The following is a 22,045-nucleotide window of genomic DNA, read 5'->3' as shown; positions in this document are numbered from 1 at the left end:
TTTGCTTCATAATCAAGACAATTGGGAATCATTTTAAATAAATCAAAACAATATAAATATAATATAAACGTTGGTATGCATTTGAGAATAGGAAATCAAGAGCAGCAAAATTATGATTGGAAAATTTGTTCACTCATTTTTTGAAGGTGAAACTATCAGTAACTACCAGTTGACTTTTGATTTATTGTCGTCATTTCTTTATACCTTTATATATTCCTAGTATTTACAGTTAGTACGTGCTTGTTCTTTCATGCAGTAAACAAAAAATTAAATTATGGTCCATTGTTCTAGTTCTTAGGACTGTATTGTTAATATTTTGTAGATTTCCTTCTGAATGGCTCATTGGGATTGGTATATCAGTTCCTTATTGAGGGAGTGGACAGCAGCCTTAAAGGGGAATGGTTAAAACTGTGCCTCATGTGGGAGGTTCAGAAAGTACCTACAGTAAGCGTTTTGATTGACTGGTACATTCAATGTCTCTTTGTCAATTGAAGACTTGGCAGCATGTTTATTTGAATTTATAGGGAATAAAAGTCCCTGTTGAAAAAAGTGATGAAAATGATTATGGCTCTTCTGTTAACAGGTGTTTGTTTGCTTATGGAAAGGCTGTAAAGTATATAACACTCCATCAACCAGCCAGAGTTGGTTACAGAGGCACATGCTGACGCACAGCGGAGACAAACCTTTTAAGGTAAGTAAGTGTAAGAGTTTTTCTTCTTAACTTCACGTTGACACGTTTCTTAATAGGCATACTTTTGCCCTCCTAAAAATTTTTCAAAGAACCATTTGTTTTAATATTTCTGTAGATGCATGTGATTTTATAAAGTAGATGAAGGTAAAGATAATTTAATCTGACTTTTATAAATTGAAAACCAGAAAAAAGTCAGTGTGGAGGTAGGGTCTTTGCGCAGCTAGTAGGCAGAGTAGCACCTTGAATGGATGTCTTTAAAACTGATTGGTTGTGGTTAGTACCTTGTACTCTAATTATGTTTTCTCAGTGGCATAGGTTTCAGCCTTTTTAATTGGCGAACAGTCCTGATTATTACATGAAAAAATTTTGAAATTGTGGAGCATTAAAGGATTTGATTTCTTTCCCTCACTTTGAGATCGTGTTACTAAGCTTAGTCATAAATTACAGTGTCAAATAGATGTATTTGGGAAATTCTGAGCAATTTCATGTAAAAACGATTTTTCGTTTTATCCTCATTAAAAGTTAAAATATTTTGCTTTGTAACTATGGAAAGCATATACCATAGAGAGGAAAAGTTTGTCTTTAAAGAAGTTTAGTAGTTGTTAAATACAGTGTCGACTGGTATATATTAATAAACACTGCTGTGCCAGAAACTCACTTTGGGTTTCATTAGAGGAGTAGGTAATTTGTGTGCATTTTCTTTTTTAATTACTTAATTTTCCTGGAAAAGACAATCATTAACAATTTAAAGAAATTTATAAAGAAAATTTATATTCCGAAATCTTTATACCTTTCTTATTTTCTCTCCCCTGAATATATAATTGTTCTTCTTAATTACTGATGAATTCTTTATGGAACTACAAGTAGATTCATATGTAGTATCGTTATCCTTCTGCTTACACAACATCTAATAAGTTATATACTCTCTGTATCTTATTTTTTATAAACTTTATATTTTAGAGCAGTTTTAGTTTTACAGAAACATTACAAAGATTAGAGTTCCCTTATGTCCTGTACCAAGTTTCTCCCATTATCAAGAATTTTATTGTGTGTATGTGTACCTTGCTTGTGTAACATGCTCTGTAGTAGAGATCTTTTCATATCTGTTCATAAAGAATAGTCTCTTTTTAACAGCTTCTTAGTATTCCATTGTGTGGCTATAGCCGTTCATTTAACCAAACTTGTATAGCTGCTTCGGTCGATTTCAGTCCTGTGCTGTTGCAAGTAGTGCAAAAGCTATATAACCACTGATAATTTCAATAAATATTGCTGCACTGCCTCGCTGGGGGTTGTGCCTTTATCAGCAATGTTAGAGTGTCTGCTTTCTTCACAGCTTTGTTAAGAGGGTTTTGTCAAACTTTTATATTTTTGCCAATCTAATAGGTGAGAAATTGCATCCTGATGTAGTGGTTGTCCCATCAATTGCATCCCTCTCCTCCCCTTAAGATTTATTTTGGTCTTCCCTGGTGGCTCAGTTGGTAAAGAATCCACCTGCAATGCAGGAGACCTGGGTTTGATCCCGGGGGTTGGGAAGATCCCCTGGAGGAGGGTGTGGCAACCCACTCCAGTACTCTTGCCTGGAGAATCCCCAAGGACAGAGGAGCCTGGCGGGCTACAGTCCATGAGGTGGCAAAGAGTCAGACTCAGTTCAGTGACTGAGCCTAGCACAGCACAGCACAAGATGGATTTATCTGGTTTTGACTACTCTGGGTCTTCCTGCTGCACACCGACTTTTTCTAGTTGCGGGGAAGGTGCAGGGGTGGGGCTGCACATTGTTGCGGTGCTGGAGTTGCTCATGTGGCTTCTCTTGTGGAGCTCAGGCTCTAGAGCACAGGCTTAGTTGTTCCGCCGCATGTGGGCTCTTCCCAGCCCAGGAATAAAACCTTTGTCCCCTGCATTGGCAGGCAGATTCTTAGCCACTAGACCACCAGGGAAGTTGCCAGCTTGTGGGATCTTACTTCCCTGACCAAAGATTGAACCTTGGTCCCCCCAAAGTAAAAGCGCCAAGTTTTAACCACTGCACTGCCAGGGAATTAATTCCCTCCCCTGATGTAGTTTTAATTTGGTTTTCCTTTATTATCAGTGAAATAGGGCATCTTTTCATATGTTTAACCAACCATTTGGATTTCTTTTTCTTTATTCTCTAAAAAATAGTCTCATTGAGCTTTCTGTTGGCATGTGTGTTCTGTAACATTAACTTCCTAGTCTTCCCTCTTCTCATACTGCAGGTTCTGGTCCTCATGTGACCTGGGACAGTTTTTTGAACTTCCTGTCTAACTTACTGGTAATAGTGGTTACCTCATAGAACTGGTGGCTTCCCTGGTGGCTCAGATGGTAAAGCGTCTGCCTACAATACGGGAGACCTGGGTTTGATCCCTGGGTTGGGAATTTCCCCTGGAGAAGGAAATGGCAACCCACTCCAGTACTTTTATCTGGAAAATCCCATGGACAGAGGAGCCTGGTAGGCTACAGTCCATGGGGTCGCAAAGAGTGGGACACGACTGAGCGACTTCACTTTGTAGAACTGTATGGTATATAGTAAATGTAAGAGCTTATTGTTAAAAGTAAGAGAATCATTTACTTTCCCATTATGTTCCTTTCCATATATTTTTCTTTAAGGCAGCCATTCTTTTACTGGTTGGTTATGATGTTCAAGTTAATTTCACAGTCCATAGAAATGGATTTTTTCCCCCAAATCTCTTTTTAGAAGCTGTGGAAGAGTTTCACTGAAGAGGGGGAAAGAAACTCTTTAAAAGACAAGTTAAAGGGTGTGATTTAGTGAGGCATTGTTCTGTAAATAGTAGGAACCATTTGATTCAAAAAAGCTTTTGTTGATATTTGCATTACATAGCATTGTGCTAGACATTGGAAAGCAGGGTGAATGAGAATGGAGACCTCTGCCCTTTAGAGAACTTTTTTTCTTTCAGATTTTACAGATCTAAGTAGGTTTTAGTAATAAAATGTCTTCAGTTCAGTGCAGTAGCGACCCCATGGACGCCAGACTTCCCTGTCCATCACCAACTCCCGCAGCTTGCTCAAGCTCATGTCCATCAAGTCGGTGATGCCATCCAACCATCTCATCCACTGTCGTCCCCTTCTCCTGCCTTCAGTGTTTCCCAGCATCAAGAGTCTTTTCCTGTGAGTCAGTTCTTTGCACCAGGTGGCCAAAGTATTGGAGTTTCAGCTTCAGCATCAGTCCTTCCAATGAATATTCAGGACTGATTTCCTTTAGGATTGACTGGTCAGATCTCCTTGCAGTCCAAGGGACTCTCAAGAGTCTTCTCCAACACCACATTTCGAAAACATCAATTCTTTGTCACTCAGCTTTCTTTGTAGTCCGCTCTCACATCCATACATGACTACTGGAAAAACCGTGGGTTTGAGTAGACAGACCTTTGTTGGCAAAGTAATGTCTTTGCTTTTTTAATATGCTGTCTAGATTTTGTCATAGCTCTTCTTCCAAGGAGCAAATATCTTTTAATTTCGAGGCTGCTGTCACCATATGCAGAGATTTTGGAGCCCAAGAAAATAAAAAAACAAAAGTCATTGATTTGTTGTCATTCAGTTGCTAAGTCACCTCTGATTCTTTGCAACCCCATGGACTGCAGCATGCCAGGCTCCTGTGCCGTCCACTATCTAATAAAATGTTAAGTGGCAATAAATGTCTGTCAAAAGGTTCTCTGGAAACATGGATTAGTGACCAATTAATGGGACTGGGAAAGAGTAGTAGAAGTTGAGTGGGAGTTGACTACAGAAATGGGATCGTGTGATGATTCTTGAGACAACTCCCTTTGGAAATTTTTTTTTTAGTTGTAACATATCACAGTGTACGTTTAAGTGTTTCAGTTCAGTTCAGTCGCTCAGTCGTGTACGACTCTTTGTGACCCCATGAATCACAGCACGCCAGGCCTCCCTGTCCATCACCAACTCCCGGAGTTCACCCAGACTCACGTCCATCGAGTCAGTGATGCCATCCAGCCATCTCATCCTCTGTCGTTCCCTTCTCCTCCTGTCCCCAATCCCTCCCAGCATCAGAGTCTTTTCCAGTGAGTCAACTCTTCACATGAGGTGGCCAGAGTACTGGAGTTTCAGCTTTAGCATCATTCCTTCCAAAGAAATCCCAGGGCTGATCTCCTTCAGAATGGGCTGGTTGGATCTCCTTGCAGTCCAAGGGACTCTCAAGAGTCTTCTCCAACACCACAGTTGAAAAGCATCAATTCTTCGGCGCTCAGCCTTCTTCACAGTCCAACTCTCACATCCATACATGACCACAGGAAAAACCATAGCCTTGACTAGATGGACCTTTGTTGGCAAAGTAATGTCTCTGCTTTTCAGTATGCTATCTAGGTTGGTCATAACTTTTCTCCCAAGGAGTAAGCATGTTTTAATTTCATGGCTGCAGTCACCATCTGCAGTGATTTTGGAGCCCCCCAAAATAAAGTCTGACACTGTTTCCACTGTTTCCCCATCTGAAGTATACTTAAGTATTTCATATGTTTGCATGTACCTGTGTAACCACCATTCCGATAAGGAATATTTTCACTCCTTCCCTTAGACCAGATTATGATTTCTATCATCTTGACTTAGTTGTATGAGCTTCTGTGTCTGGCTGTTTTCATTCAACAAAATAGCAGTGAGATTTGTCCTGTTGTAGGTTGTTATCTTATTTAGTCATTAAGTTGTGTCTGACTCCTTTGTGACCCCATAGACTGTAGCCTGCCAGCCCCTCTGTCCATGGGAGTCTCCAGGCAAGAATAGTGCAGTGGGTTGCCATTTCCTTCTCCAGGGAATCTTCCTGAGCCCATGTCTTCTGCATTGCAGGCAGATTCTTGACTGCTGAGCCACCGGGGAAGTTCCCTGTGTACCAGTCATTTCAAAAAAACAGTTGCTGTGTAGTATTCCAGTGTACAGTAAACCATAGTTTATTCTTTCTCCTTCTGATGGGCAAGTTGGTTGTTTCTAGTCTTTGGCTGTTACTAATCAAGCTGTCTTAAACATACTCTTCCACATGTCTTCTGATGGTAGACATGTACTCATTTCTCTTGGTTGTATAGTTAGGAGTGGAATTACTGAGTCACAGATAAGTGTATATTTAGCTCTAGAAACTACAGACTCTTTTCCAAATTGGTCATACATTTATGTTCCCACCAGCAGTGAATGAGAGTTTTAGTTGCTCTAGATCTTGATATTTGCCATCTTGTTAATTTTAGCCGCTCTAGTGTCCATTTAGTGGTATCCCATTGTGACTTTAATTTTTACTTCCCTGCTGAGTAATGGTTGAACACATTTTCAAAGCCTTTGGCTCTCTGAATTTCCTCTTTTGGGTGAAGTGCCTATTCAAACCCTTTTTTTATTTTATGGAATGATTTGTTTTTATTATTATATAAAATTTTATATATATTTTGGATATAAGTACTTTGACAGATATATGTATTTGAATGCCAGTCTGTCTTTGGTTATCCTTTTTACCTTTTCCTAACAGGATTTTTTGAAGAATAGTTTCTAGTTTTAGTGAAGTCTAATCTATCAATTTTTTCATGGTTAGTGTTTCTTGTATTGTGTTTAAAACTTTGCCAATCCTCGGTATATGAAGATGAGGAGGATCTTACAGAGAATAGTTTTGTCTTATAGTGATAGAGGAGATTATTTCAAGAGGTGTGTGTGTGTGTATATCAGTTCAGTTCGGTCGCTCAGTCCTGTCTAACTCCTTGCAGTCCAAGGGACGCTCAAGAGTCTTCTCCAGCACCACAGTTCAAAAGCGTCAGTTCTTTGGCACTAGCTTTCTTCGTAGTCCAGCTCTCACATCCATACCTGACTACTGGAAAAACCATCCCTTTGAATAGATGGACCTTTGTTGGCAAAGTATTGTCTCTGCTTTTTAGTGTGCTGTCTAGGTTTATAATTTTCTTATCTTAATACTTAACAAGTATATAATTAAGTAGTTTTTAGTGTATTCATAGGTTTCTTCAACTGTCACTACTACTTACAGAAATACATGATTTTGAAAAAAAGACAAGCATAAAAGAGTAAGTGAACTATTTAAGGAATAACATGCAGTTTCATACATTCAGTGATACTTTATGGTGACAATTTGAAATCGTTAAAAAAATTCTGAGTAGTAATCTTGGACTGTCTAGAAACTAAGTATAAAAGCAATTGGTTGCAAAATGTCTTTCCATACTTTTATTATCTTACGATCTGTCTGGAATCCAGTTATTACAAGGAGTTAACATGATTTATTTTGTCTTTTATATTTACCATATGTTTCAAGCATTTGCCAAGGAGTTCAGTTTTATTCCTATCTTAAGCAGCCTTGATGTTGGCTGCTCTGGTTTGGTGGTTTGTGTGTGGAATAATTGATAGATTGGTCTTGACGAGGGATTTTTAGAAATTGACACTGTCTTTACTGAAAACATTTAAAGTTATTTTTTTGTAAATTTATTTAATTGGAGGCTGATTACAGTATTGTAGTGTTTTTTGTCATACATTGACATGAATCAGCCATGGGCGTACATGAGTCCCCCATCCTGAACCCCCCTCCCTCCTCTCTCCCCATCGTATCCCTCAGGGTCGTCCCAGGGCACCAGCCCTGAGCACCCTGTCTCATGCGTCAAACCTGGACTGGTCATCTGTTTCACATGTGGTAATACACGTTTCAATGCTATTCTCACATCATCCCACCCTCGCCTTCTCCCACAGAGTCCAAAAGTCTGTTCTTTACATCTGTGTCTCTTTTGTTGTCTTGCATATAGGGTCATCATTACCATCTTTCTGAATTCCATATATGAATGTTATTATACTGTATTGGTGTTTTTGTTTATGACTTACTTCACTCTGTATAATAGGCTCCAGTTTCATCCACCTCATTAGAACTGATTGAAATGCATTCTTTTTAATAGCTGCATAATATTCCATTGTGTATATGTACTGTAGCTTTCTTATCCATTCATCTCCTGACAGACATCTAGGTTGCTTCCATGTCCTGGCTATTGTAAACAGTGCTGAGATGAACAGTGGAGCACACATTTCTCTTTCAGTTCTAGTTGATTGTTGAGAATGAAGCCTGAATAGAGAGAAGGGATGGAAGATAGGAAAAGAAAGGGCTAGTATAGCGTTGCTGGCTACAACAGACTGTGACCGTACACAGCCAACAAAGCTTTGTCTTAATTCCTAATTATCGCTTGCTCTTCTCCTGCACTCTGTCAGATCGAAGTGTGGTACAAAAGTCATGCTTGCTTCAGTTTAAGAAATTTGATTTTGAAAAGTTTACTGTAAATATAATCTAACATTTATTATATTTGACTTCTTAGCATATGTGTACAAAGTAAAGAAATAAATGGAATCAGTTTGCACCTACATGGTTGAATCTTTTTTTTTTTTTTCGGCTGTGCCACACGGCTTGGGGGAATCTTAGCTCCTTCACCAGAGGTTGAGCCCATACCCTTGGCAGTGGAACCATGGTTTCCTCTAACCACTGGACTGTCCCCAGGGAATTCTCTAGCCTACCTTTTTAGTTTTGTATTGGACATCATTTCAGGTTATTTAGTATTTCTGTAGAATAGTTTCCCTATATTTTATTTAATCATTCCTTAATGGGCTTTTTTGGTCCAGTTTTTCACAATATAACCTATGAGCTCATTTTTATACACTACTTTTGTGAGCTAATATAAATTCCTAGAAGCTCTTTTGCTAAGTCAAATAGTATATGTCTAAGCTTGCTTTTGAAAGATACTGTTAAATTCTCTCTGCAGAAAAACGTACCAATTTATATTCTCACCAGCAGTGTTAGAATATAGTAGTGCCTGTTTCCCAACAGCCTTTTTGAGGCTTGTTATTTATTCTCTTTTATTTTGCCAGTCTTCCAGTGTATGGTAATACCTGTCTACTTGCATACCATGCAGGTACATATAGTGTAAATACAGTGTAAATACTTTCCTGTATATTCACATTGTTTTTTCCCCCATGTTAATTATTTTTGTATTTTTAGGATGGAAAACTTTTTGAGCTTACTCATTATTCTCATTATTCTTTTTTATAGGGTAGGAAAAATATTTCCTTCCTGTGATAGGAGTCAAATATTTTCCCCATTTTGACCTTTTTATAAAATGCAAATTTTTTAAACTTATAATTTTGAAAAATTTCAGCTTGCAAAAAAGATGGGAAAACTCCCATATATTTCTCTCTCACACAGGTACGTGTAAAGAAGGAACTCCCATATACCCTTTAGCCAGATTAACCATTTTGCCACATTTGCTTTCTCTCTGTCCATCTCTCCATCTGTCTTTGTCCCTCCCATCTCTCTCTTTCCTTTCCTCCCTTGTTTCTTGCACACACACACTTCACACACTACACTGTTTGGAGGAGCCATTTAAGAGGAGCAGTAGCCCTAAATTCTTCAGGGTGTGTATTTCCTAGGAACACTCATTTATATAACCTTAGTACAGTTACCAAGATCCAGAAATTTAACACTGATGCTATTAGCTATTCAGATTTCACTGACTGTCCCAGTAATGTCCTTCATAGCCATTTTTTTCTCTTTGTTTAGAATTCAGTTGAGCATCATGCATTACATTTAGGTTTCACAACGCTTTGAAACTTACTTTCCTCAGCCTTTCTTTATGTTTTATGGCAGTAATATTTTTGAGGAGTATAAATGTTTTATTGTAGTATATTCCCTATTTGGGAGTTATTTGATGTGATCAGATTCAGTTTCTGTCTTTTTGGAGAAAATAAAAATTCTCACTATTATCACTTCAGGGAATACTTGATAAGAGTTTGTTCCATCATAGATGAGGTTACCTAGCATCACTTGGTTAAGGAGGAATTTCCAGGTTCTCTACCACAGACTTTTCATTTGTATCTCTACAATTGATAATCAGTTTTTGGAGGGACACTTTGAATCTATATAAATAATATTGTTGCCCATGAGAACTAGTTTTAGTATCCATTGATGCTTCTTGCCTGAATCATTTATTACTATGAGGGTTGTTACAAAATGAGTATTTTTCTAACTTCATTGCCATCTGAATTTATTAGTTGATACTCTGTTTTCAGAGCTTTCTACCCATTGTTCTATCATGTAGCTACAGAATGGACTCATGTATTGTTATTCTTAAGCTTGTAATACATGGCTGTCATTTTGATGTTCATCTAATACAGATTTTTACATATTGAATTTTATCAGTGTTTGCTCATGTGGCTTCTGGGGCAACTGTCTCAAGATTAAAGATTCAGATGATAAAAGTCTGTTTGAGTTTTTTTGGTAATGGCAAAGGTTAGAAACGAAAAGTCCAGAAAGACCTAATTGAGTTGATACGGGAAATAAATGAAAGTCACTGATGTGTTGCTTAGGTTTAAACTGAATTTTATATTTCCTATACTTGTTTTGTGCTTGATGATAAAAAAGTTAATGTCATATGAAAATAATCTTGTTAGCTCATTATCAGATTTTAGTATTATAAAATCATTCTCCTGAAATGCAGATACAGTTTTTTCTTTTAATAATGTTTGTCTTGTATAATGAAAATGCAAAGATTATTCCTTAATAAGCAAGCGCCTTCCCTGCACCCCCTCACCACATTCACATTGTCTTGTATATATACCCCTGCTTTGTATGTGCCTTTAGAGTTTGTGTGAGGGGAGTTGCTGTTGCCATTTTGTTAAATGTAGTGAAACCTTCTATTATTAAAGTTGGAAAAACATTACATGGGTTAATAGGACTAGGATTTTGAAATTATTTCTGCTATTCTCTGCTCTTTATTTTCAATGGTGATTTTCATTCTCCTTGGCCATTTGGTATTAAGCTTTATCATGGCTAATTGACCTCAGCTCACCGTTCTTAGTAATATTTTACTTAACTGAAGAAAATAAAAATTAGTCATACACAGCATGTTTGGTGATCGTTTTGATTTCCATTTTGCCAGTGTGACAGTTACTTGTCTGGACAAATTTGTATAGTGTGATAGAAATTACATAGTTGTACTTTTTAGATAGTCTCCATAGTTTTCTTTTTATTTCTATATGTTTCTACTCTAGTATTTCTGTTTACTTTGAACACAGTACTTGTAGTCACTTAGTTGCCATGGGCTAATGTATTTATTGGGCTTCCTTGGTGGCTGAGATTAAAGCGTCTGCCGATGTATTTATTACAGTATTTATTATTATAACTTTTCCTCAGCAGCTAGTCTCCCGCAGCACAATATGTTCTTTCATAATAGTGACATATCTGAATGACTTCTCATCGTGATAGAGTATTGCTCGAAAAACTTAAGACTTTCTTTCAGACCTGATATACGAAATAGCCAGTCGTTTTAAGTGTTTTGGAGTCAAGAACGTAGCCTAAATTGTGATAAAGAAAGAAATTTTATCAGATCAGGATTAAACTATTGTATCCTTGTTAACTGTGCGTGTCTTACAGTTGTGCATATAAGCAAATTGTGGTAATTGTTACAAGACACAGTGATGCCAGTATTATTACATCATTCACTGTGATGGGTGATGAAAAAGTTCCTTCTTCAGTTCCTTTGTAATGTGTTTGATAATGGTAGTTTATCGTGATAATTTAAAAAATATTTTGCTTTTTCTCTCCAGTTTTATTGAGATATAATTGACAAATGAAATTCTAAGATATTTAAAGTCCACATTGTGATGATTGGATATGCATTACAATTCCGAAAGGATTCCATCCATTTAGTTAATTAACACATCCATCACCTCACAGATATTTTATATATATATTACATTATATATGTATGTATATTTTGGGGGGCTGAGAATATTTTACTTTTCAACATTCTCTGTAATAATACAAAACTTTAAGCACCCTGTTCTGTTTTTAATTCTCCTTTGTCCTTTTGTGTCTGAAGCACTCATTTTACCTAGCCTTGGCAGCCAGGTTTTAGGAGGTTTCCACTGACCAAAGATGGTACAATTTGAGTATAAATAAGGAAAATAAGTGTAATGAAGATGATGATACTGAAAAACAAAACATGATTCCTTAACACACACACACACCTACCCACCCACCCACCCATGAAACTAATTGGTCACTGGTAGGGATCTGGTTATTTGGAAATCTAAGAAGAGTCTTGTGGTCATTCTTCTTTGACTATATGAGCTGTGCCACTGGGTATTCAAATTCTGGTGCCCGAGTTGCGCCCGTGACCAATTAGAATCTTCTTGATGTGCTGCTGGTTGCTCCTTTATTTTAAAAAATCTTTCTGGTGATTTGGATGTGCACCTGGGCTTAAGAACTCTTTATGTGGCTGCGATGGATCTTTGTGCTGCATGTGGGCTTTCTCTAGTTGGGGCGGGCGGGGGCCACTCCAATTGCGTTGCATGGGTTTCTCATTATGGTGACTTCTCTTTCTGCAGGGCACAGGCTCTAGGCGAGCAGGCTCAGTAGTTGTGGTTCATAGGCCTAGTTGCTTCACAGCATATGGAATGCTCTTGGACCAGGGATTGAAGCATGTCCCCTCATTGGCAGGCAGATTGTTATCCACTGTACCACCAGGGAAATCCAAGAACTTCTGTTTACAAAGGTTTTCTCTTATGAGAGGACCCTGTAAGAGAAGTACCGCTTACTACAACACTGGGTGAATGTGGTTAGTTACCAAAACTGATAATTAAACATCATTTCTCTAGTGAATGAGGATACCAACTCAAAGCTCTTTGAAAGGAGGGGTAGGGGGAAAGCACAGGGAAGAAAGATGTATGTTCTGTTTACTCTGTGAATGTTGCGTATGGGGTCTTCGTTTTTATTAACTTACTCTTTCCTCTCTGGTCCTCCCTGATGCCACACTTGCCTGTAATTCATCCCCGTCGAAACTCAGTGGCTGTTCCTTCGGAGTCTGCTTTGCTGTTCTGCCTCACTTTTGAATGTTGGAGACTGCTGTCAAAAACTCTCACCCTAAATGTTTTTATCTTATCAAGTTCTTTGGTTTTAAATACTCTGTATATTCTGCTTACTTCTAGATGTTTACATCTAGCCCTAATTTTCCCTCTTGGATTCCAGAATAGAATATTGTTTGGATGTCTTATGGAGCATTTCGAACTTAATATGTACAGAAGCTTGGTTTTCCATTTCAACCATGGTTCTATTTTAGACTCAGTAAATAGTAAGATCTTCCATCCAGTGATCCTGACTTTAAGAGTCCTTGATTATTCTTGATTCTTCTCTCGACTTCTCATATACTGCCCCCATATACATTCCCAAATCCTATCAATTTGCTTGCCTCTCGGTGTATTGTGAATACTATTACTACTTCTCATTGTGCTCTTGTATTATTCATCTCCCAGTTCATCTTCTAAGGTTCACTTACTTATTGCTATTTGAAATCCTTGGTAACTCCTCCATCTCTGTAAATGAAAACATCCATATTTCTTAGCATGATGTATAATATCATATCTGATACTTATCTGCTTCTCTCTTCTCATTTATTCCTTTACTATATCTTCATAGGAATTGTGTTCCAGCCAAATACTGAACTACTTGTACATCTCAAATGGATCTCCTTTTGCCCTGCTTGTGGTTTTGTTTAGGCTGTGCTTTCTACCAGAGAATGTTAAAAACTTTGTTTCAGAAAATTTTTAAAGTTAACAGAAAATGTGCAGAGATAGTACAGAGAGTACTCATATACCTTCACCCCATTCTTTCCCCCAATGTTATCATCTCACGTACTGTGGTACATTTGTCAAAACTAAGAAGCCAACATTTGTACCTGGAATTTTTGTTTTCTTTTAGATTACTTGCTAATAAATACTCCTGTATCTTCTGTTTTCTGCTCTGTGTTTCAGTAGCCCCTTGTAGATTTTTATAGCACTTACGGGAATATGACCATGAATGACAGTCTTGGTGCTGCTTCATTTGAACAGATCTGTTTGAAAAAACTGTCATTCCATGTTTCAAACTTTGTAACAGCTACATGCCCACAATAGCAGCTAACAAATGTTTCAGTGGATTCAAGAGATAGAACATTTGAAACACTTTTCCAACCACCAGTTTTTCCCCTGATTGTTGAAATGAGTTTGCTTTTTTTTTGAAAATCAGCACCATGTGTGGTAGCTAATGTTCAGTGGTCATTATTGTATGTGTGGATGAAACATTGACTATTTGAACAGTAAGGTCACTCAACACCATGAAATACTTCTGTTACGAGGAGTGAATGCACTAAGACCATTTGAGGCAACAGATTTGTCTCTCACCTTGTCCGTGATAAACACTAAATGAGTGGAATATTGATAAGTGACATTTAAAATTTCTGTTAGGGTAAATGAATTTGTGTTTTAGTGAAAGGTGTGTGATTCTCTTGTATTTGTTTTCATTGAAAGTGCTCTTTTCTGTCATTCTAAATTCTCCTTTACTCTATGTTTTCTTTTTAGGATTTGTTTTTGATTCTTTGTTTATTTTTTGATTCTTGATTGATGAGTAATCTATTAGGATTCTCATTGTTGATTTTATTTCCTGAGCATTGAATCATTGCTGATTAAAATAAACTTGAGGTATTTACTCTCTTAGTTCTAGGTACTACCAGGGCTTATTTTTTGCAGTTGTGAAGAAACCTAGGACAAAATGAATCTGTTAATTTATTCAAATCCTTGTAATTAAGGGTAATCCTGGGTGGATTTGTATGACAAAATCCCTAGAAATTTAAACCTGGGGAGTTGGATCTGAACAGTTATTGTCATTGCTGCCTTAATTATAGTCAAGTAGCAATTCTAAAATTTGGAATCTGGAATTTGTCCGTAAATTTGTTTGAATAACCAGAACTCAAGCAAGAATCTAAGGGTAAAACTGTTTTATTTACTGCATTCCTTGAAGTATCTGTCACATGGGGCACAAAATATGTAATTGACACGTGTTTCTTTGGGACTTCACTGTTGGTCCAGTTGCTGAGACTCTGAGCTCCTAGGGCAGGGGGCCTGTGTTCGCTTCCTGGTCAGGGAACTAGATACCATATGCAGCAACTAAGACTCAATGCAGCCAGATAAATAGTAAAGTATGTTTTTAGAATAGGTGTTAGGAAATACAGGGGTGATCTCTTTTAAAATGGAAAAGCAAGAAAAATCACTACTGCACGTCTTAGTCTATGGCAGTACTGTACAGTTTAACAGAAATGACGTGTGAACTGAATGTGTTATTTAATATTTAAAAATTTTCAATGCTGTGTTAAAATACTTGAAACAAGTAAAAATGAAAATAATTTAAATAACATCTTTGAATGAATGAATGAATGAATGAATGAAGTCGCTCAGTCATGTCAGACTCCTTGCGACCCCATGAACTGCAGCCCAGCAGGGTCCTCTGTCCATGGGATTTTCCAGGCAAGAATACTGGAGCGGGGTGCCATTTCCTTCTCCAGAGTATCTTCTTAACCCAGGGATGGAACTCCGTGTCTCCCACACCTATTTGATCATTTTAGCGTCTTGTCAGTATACATAGTTAATAAGACCTTTTGCATTTTCTGGTACTAAATCTTCCCCGTTTGGTGTGCAGTTTATACTTGCAACACTTCAAAAAAAATTTGAACTAGCCGCATGTTAAGGACTCAGTAGCTCTATGTGTCTAATGACTGGCATGTGTTGAACAGTGCATAACTAACTATTCAGGGTGATTCTCCTTCAGCACTCTTCATTCAGGCTCTGAACACTTCCATCTATATTTATTTTATTTTTTAACCGTTTTTTAATTGAAGTATTGTTATTTGCACTGTTAAGTATAGGTATACAAACCGATTCAGTTAGACATACATACATATATTCTTTTTCAGATTCTTTTCCATTATAGGTTATCACAAGACATTGAATAAACAGTAGGTCTTTGCTGTTAATCTGTTTCATACATTAGTAGTGTGTGTATGTTAACCCCAGTCTCCTACTAATTTACCCCCTCCCTCACTATCTTCACCTATATTTAGATTTCATAAAATTTGCAGTTGGAGAATAGATTCATACACTCACGTTTTCTAACCATATTAAAATTTTTTTTCAGTATTTAGAAGGAATTATCAGGTTTTAAATTAAAATGATTATTAAGGAAATAACAAGTGAAAACCACAGTGAGATTCCACTTCATACTCATTAGGATGGTTTTAATAAAATAAATGAAAAATGACAAGTCTGGGCAAGGATGTGGAGCTGTCCTTATAAACTTTGTATTTATTTGTAGGTTGTAAATGCACTAAATACCACTGAATTATATACTTTAAAATGGTATGTTATATGAAATTCACCTCAAAAAATTAACATAATTAAATAAAAATAAAAATTCAGTTTCTTCTGGTAGCATTATTTATAGTGGTAAGTAGCACCATCTGACTAGTGGCTCCTGTAGTAGATGGTGGTATTTTCTGGCAGTGTGGTAATCTGCAGAAGATGGAAACTTTAAAAAGCATTATTCTTTTTTTTGGTGCTCAAAACTACATGTAGTAAGATTTTAGGTTCCAAGAATTCAGCAACCGCCAGATGCCCAGCATCTTTCTCAAGGTTAGCTGATCCTTCTGTGATGTAGGCAATCCGAGGACCACACTATTGATGAGTTGTAAGAATTAAATGAATTGTGAAGCCCTGTATATGGCTAATTGTTTCTTTTCAAGGTTCCATAACTCTTTGTGCCTTAACCCTTGATGACAGTCCTTTGAAGTTGTCGCTTTATATATATATGTCTTGCTGATCACATGTAAGCACTTTCAGTGCAAAAAGTATATCTTATCCATCCTTACACTTCTAGCATCTAATGTTGATAGTACTGAATATGGAATAGATAAATATTTGAACTAAAATCTTGAGTCATTCTTCTCTCTCTTAACCTAGTGTGCCCTTTAGAATGGTCAAAGGTTTTTGTTAGCAATACTGAGTACCATTGGAGTGCTTAACATGTCTCATATAGTGAAATGAGTAGAATAATTTTTAATGGTACTATGCAAGGATTTTGCTGTGAAGTGTTTCAGCCAGCACTGATTTTTATCAGAATCTGTAAGCCAATATATTTAGAGATAGCTATGATTTGCAGGATGCTTCTGGTAGTGTATATATTCATAAGAGTATATTCTTGCCTTGAAAATGCATGGAAAAGATGGGCTAGGATAAATTATCTAATTGTGATCTGAAAGTATGAGGATGTTCCTCACAGGAGCGTGAACTCTTTTCACATGGTCAGATTTAAAGAGATTTTGTGAATAAAGTTACGATCTTTACTAATAGAGGGCTGTTGGTCTGGAAGATCCCCTGGAGGAGGAAATGGCAACCTACTCCAGTATTCTTGCCTGGAAAATCCTACGGACCGAGAAACCTGGAGGGCTCCAGTCCATGGGGTTGCAAAGATTCAGTTGCTTTTGTGAGCGTGCACACACACACATACACTCTCACTCTTACACTCTGTCTCCGTCTCCGTCTTCCTCTCCCTCTCCCTCTCCCGGGCTGTATTGTGCTTTTAGAAGTTTGAAATGGTAGCCGTATTGCAACTGAAAGACTACACACACTAGAGGGCAGTATTGTGGAAACATGTGGAGTCTTTTGTGGTATTAATCTAGAGAAATGTAAGTTGAACCATTTGGGAATAATGTGTTGGATACATTTAGTGGCATGCATGGCAAATTTGCCTGCTTGTTTGGTTGTCAAGTCAGAAACTAAACAACTTGAATAAATCACTGATGGCAACCCCCCAGCAATCCAGTGTGGATTTTACTGTTTGAGGATCACTTTTGGAAAATGTTTTAGTAACATTCATTTCTTAGAAGATCTGAAAATATTATTTTTTAAGATCAAACTAGGAATTACTAAAATTGTAATTTTAGTGATTTCCAAACACTCTGCATCCATTGTTGGCATAGCAGTTGCCAGGAGACTTGGGTAGTTAAGTAGACCTTGTTTTCTCAGTTTTGCAAGTACAGAAGACTCTGGTGGTGATGAGATTTAGTTGCTAAGTCGTATTTGACTTGCAACCCCATGGACTGTAGCCCACCAGGTTTCTCTGTCCATGGATCATAGCTCCTTTCTGGAATTACTTCAGTAGTGCTTCTTAGTAGTGTATTTACTTCTGAAAATACAGAATATCCACTCCTTTCTATTTTGCTTGCATCTTATCCTGCATTCCTGACACTATTATTATTTTTTATTTAGTGTGTCGTCGGTGGCTGCAATGCCAGCTTTGCTTCTCAGGGAGGGCTAGCTCGCCATGTACCCACACACTTCAGTCAGCAGAACTCCTCAAAAGTCTCTAGCCAGCCAAAGGCCAAAGAAGAATCTCCTTCTAAAGCTGGAATGAACAAAAGGAGGAAATTAAAGAACAAAAGACGACGCTCATTACGTAAGTATTCAGTACACATGAAAGGCAGTGTGTGTCAGATGGTTCGGTTTTTAATCTTAGACTCTCATGCAAGTTCAGTTTCTACCATTCCTCAACTCTGCTCGTCTGTTACTGTTCGTCTAGTTTGAACAGATAGGATCTTGCTCTGTCCCTGTGAGAAGTCAGATGTGTATTTTACCTTCAGTAGCTAAGGGAGCAGAAGTATATGTGGACTTAGAGTACAGACTTCATAGAATTAGAATTTGAGGGCTATTGTAATTCTGAACTAGGACAATTTAAATTATGACAATGGTGCTGTTCGTAACAATATTTCAGACAATTTGAACATGTTAAAGATTTAAACATCAGGTAAAAATAAAGTAACCTGTCTATTCCAAAGTGGTGTGTGTGAATAGGGAAACTCAGTGTAGTCTGTGTCTCAGTGCTTAACAGTCTATTGTGATGCATATGTGTAGTGTTTAAGTGCTTAATTACAAAATTATTAGATGTCCCCTCCATATTTAGGACCAAACATAATTAGATGATTGTATACTTTTGAACCACAGGAAAATAGTCTTTATTTTTGTGGTCTTCAAACAAAAAGTTTTTGATTGTATAATTTACTAAGAAAAATGGTTGTGTTCAGTCTTAACTTGATGTACTTACAGTGTATAGAGAACACTGCTAGTGTACATTGACAAGAAGGAATACTGAAAAACAAATGGGGAAAAGAAAGAAGTTGTATTATTTTCTTCCTCATGCTAGTGGATCATGACACACACCTGCTTTGGAGACTTGTTCTAGTTTAGTATTCTTGATCCTTTAGTAGTGGACATAAAATGGTTAAGGTCTGATGCATAGAATCTGAAATTTGAGAGCTCTTCTTACTATTCCGAATTTAATTCAAGTGATGACCTCTGTGTTTGTTTAATCGTGAGTGAGGAGTGATAGATTTGAGTGATTTAGAGTGGTGAGTCATTGTTAATAAGCTTATTCTTCTCAAGAGAAAGCATATTTGGAGAGTATGGAGAAAGTACCCTTTTTTTCACCCAGTAGCAGCAGATGAAGTAGGAAGGGGATTTGTTTCTTAGCATTAGGTAAAATCATGACTTTTTTCCTCTCATAAATAAATGTGAGTTTTTAAAAACTGATTTCCCATTGCCATTGCATTGTTAATCTTGTGGGTTCTGTTAGTTTATTACTAGCTGGTGTTCTGTTTATTTCCTTTTGAGCAAAAATCCAATGAGAAAAGAGCTATTCAGATTGCTTTATTGAGTATACCAGTTGGTAGATGTGTGTAGGTGTACTGAGAACTGCATGAGTAGTAGAGACAATTTCAGTCTACCCATGTGTTAAGTCAGAATAGTGTGGTAAATTAGCATATATGTAATTTAGAATATGCTGTACCAAGAAATTAGGCTGTTTCTTTTATTGTCAGTAAAATTTAATTTTTAATTACAGATGATATTGAAATATTTTATATGTATTAGAAAGCTCCACAATTGTAAAATAATAAATGTACTTTCCTTACTTTGAACAGTGTTATTAGGAATAGAAACAATGCAATTTATAGTTACTAATGGGATAAAAATAGAAATTTAAAAAATGATCTTATCAAATCTTTAGTGTATAACTTTGTTGTGATCATACTAAAAGATTGCTTACTCTAGGTTTGTCCATTTATTTTTTAAAAATTATATAAGCGTATCAGTATAATTGCATTATGGCTTAAGGCATTTTTCCTGTGTATTTATTTTACTCATCATCTATAGCTGTTGCATTTCCATTTCTCAAATTAGGAAACAAACTAAGAAAGATCAGGCAGTTTGTGCAAAGTCACATAGGTGATAACTGATATAACTGGGTGTTTGAAAGAATTTTGGAGTACTCATTGGCATTTAAATGTATTTATAATTTTCTTAGATTATCATTAGAAGATTTACTCATAATCAGGAAAATGTTTGTCAAAAATTCCAAAATTTTTAAATTTTAATATTACTACTTTGTCAAATCTGAAGGAAATTTTTATTACATATTAATATAAACTGTTCATGAAATGTATTTCATATGTTTGGCTGAGGTGAGTGAGATCTTGTTGTAGTGCACAGATGAAGACGTTTGTCATATTGTTGGAAATGCAGGACTGGTGCTCAGGAGCGATCCTGGAGTAAAATGCAAAACTATATGAGAAAGAGACTGAATTGAACTGAACTTAAAGTGTACAGTCATGAGGTTGAAGGTTAAAATCTCACACACCGAGGAGCAGAATTAAACCACACTTGCTTCTTAGAGTTCTGCTTCTTACACCCTTAACTTTGTCAGCTTGGTTCTATGTTTTGAAAGCAAAGAAAATCTTGACATTTAAACATTAGACAGATAGATTGTTAATTGTTTCAGTCTTTTCTACTTAGTGCATATATTTGTGAAAAATGGATCACTAATTATGACTGTTCTGAGACATCTGCATTTTTCTAAATATTCTTTACCGCTTTTGTATTGACTTTTAGCACGACCGCATGATTTCTTCGATGCACAAACACTGGATGCGATAAGACATCGAGCCATATGCTTTAACCTCTCAGCTCATATAGAAAGTTTAGGAAAGGGACACAGTGTTGTTTTTCATAGTACTGTAAGTATCTGATTTTATTTTATTTTTCAGATATTTCCCACAGTTCTATGTTTAAAAGATCACATGAAGTTTTTTAGCCTTTAATTTGAGTTATTTAGGAAATTGGGATGTCATTTGGGTTACTAAGCATTTGAAGATCCGTCTCTGACTTTAAGTAAACTAGGTGTATTTTCTGACCTCTGGTTTCCTTATATGTAAAGTTAGAACGTTAGTCTTCTTTTCGTACATCCCTGTCCTGTCTGTTTCTGCATACTGTCTCCCCTAAAATGCACATCTAAAGCTTGTGTTAAACAGAAAATAAGATAATGGTTATCAAATGAAAGCTTCATGAAAGAAGAAATTTTTACCTTTTTTTCCCCCTGTGGATGTATCTGAAGTGTGTAGAATTGTGTGTATATTTGTTGGATAACTGTTGGAAAAAGCAAAATAGCAAATTAAAAAAAAAATAACTAGTTTGTTTTTGATTAACTAGAAGTTAATAGTTGTTTTCTTCATGCACCTTGCCATTTTATTATCCAGTCATCTTTATATTGCTGTAGTTTGATGTAGGTGAGTCAGTAGAGATAAACCTTAAATCAGACTCAGTGATTTGAATCCCTGGAAAGAGCATTTCTTTAATTTTGGCAGTTGAAATAGAATTTAGGTTTTATATATTCTAATCAAAATGCATGAGAATTTAAATATAAAAGATCAGTAAGGATATTTCTACTGGTTTGAATCTTTTATTTTTCCCAACTCCTCTATTAATGAGATTTTCTTGTACTTTCACTTTTTCTTCTATGACGACTTCCAGTTCACAGTCCCTGATTTTGATTCCCAAAGTTAAAGACAAGAAGGTAGAAGACTAGACACAAGGAAAGGGAATCTTTTCTGAGCTTGGAGTACATAATAGGTTTGAGTTGGGTTTAAGGAAAGGTTTGCCATACGTTTATGTGCTTTTAAAGAATGTTGGAAATACATTTATTAAATAAGAAAGGGTCAGAAGGAAAACTAGAGGCTTTGAAGACAAAGTTAAAATGGCTGTACTGGGAATTTTGTTGGACTCAGCAAGATTAGGAGCTTGCTTACAGTGATGGTTAAAGTCCTCCTTTGGAATTTGATAACATTGGTTTATGATTTGGTAGGTCTATAATTGTTATTTTTTTTAAGTTGAAATTAACATTTATTATCCAAGTTTACATTTATGTTTTAACACATAGGAGATAGAAAATATTAATCATTTTACAACTTGAAATAAACTGAGGATTGGAACTTTGCTGACTGTCCTCTGGGTTAAGACTTGGCCTTCCAGTGCAGGAGGGTATGGGTTTGACCCCTGGTTGGGAAGCTAAGATCCCACATGCCTTAGGGCCAGAGAGCCAAAAAACATAAAATGGAAACAATATTGTAATCAGTTCAATAAAGACTTTAAAAAGGTTCACATCCAAAAAAAAAGCCT

At 36.6% G+C, this 22,045-nt stretch overlaps 1 protein-coding gene across 2 annotated transcripts in view; it reads left to right on the top strand.

Moving 5' to 3' along the window:
- Positions 1-22,045, top strand: part of AEBP2 (AE binding protein 2) — a 62,861-nt gene that overhangs the window by 29,123 nt on the left and 11,693 nt on the right. For both annotated transcript variants that reach the window (XM_068970724.1, XM_068970723.1), the window contains exons 3-5: positions 584-691; positions 17,810-17,996; positions 20,483-20,607. In XM_068970724.1, the coding sequence (XP_068826825.1) occupies positions 584-691; positions 17,810-17,996; positions 20,483-20,607 (420 nt within the window). The remainder of the gene's footprint in view (positions 1-583; positions 692-17,809; positions 17,997-20,482; positions 20,608-22,045) is intronic.

Source organism: Capricornis sumatraensis, chromosome 4, assembly GCF_032405125.1.
Source record: "Capricornis sumatraensis isolate serow.1 chromosome 4, serow.2, whole genome shotgun sequence".
In the NCBI taxonomy this organism is placed as follows: Eukaryota; Metazoa; Chordata; class Mammalia; order Artiodactyla; family Bovidae; genus Capricornis; species Capricornis sumatraensis.
The sequence above is the reverse complement of the archived record's forward strand: the minus strand, read 5'-3'. Positions and strand labels throughout refer to the sequence as shown.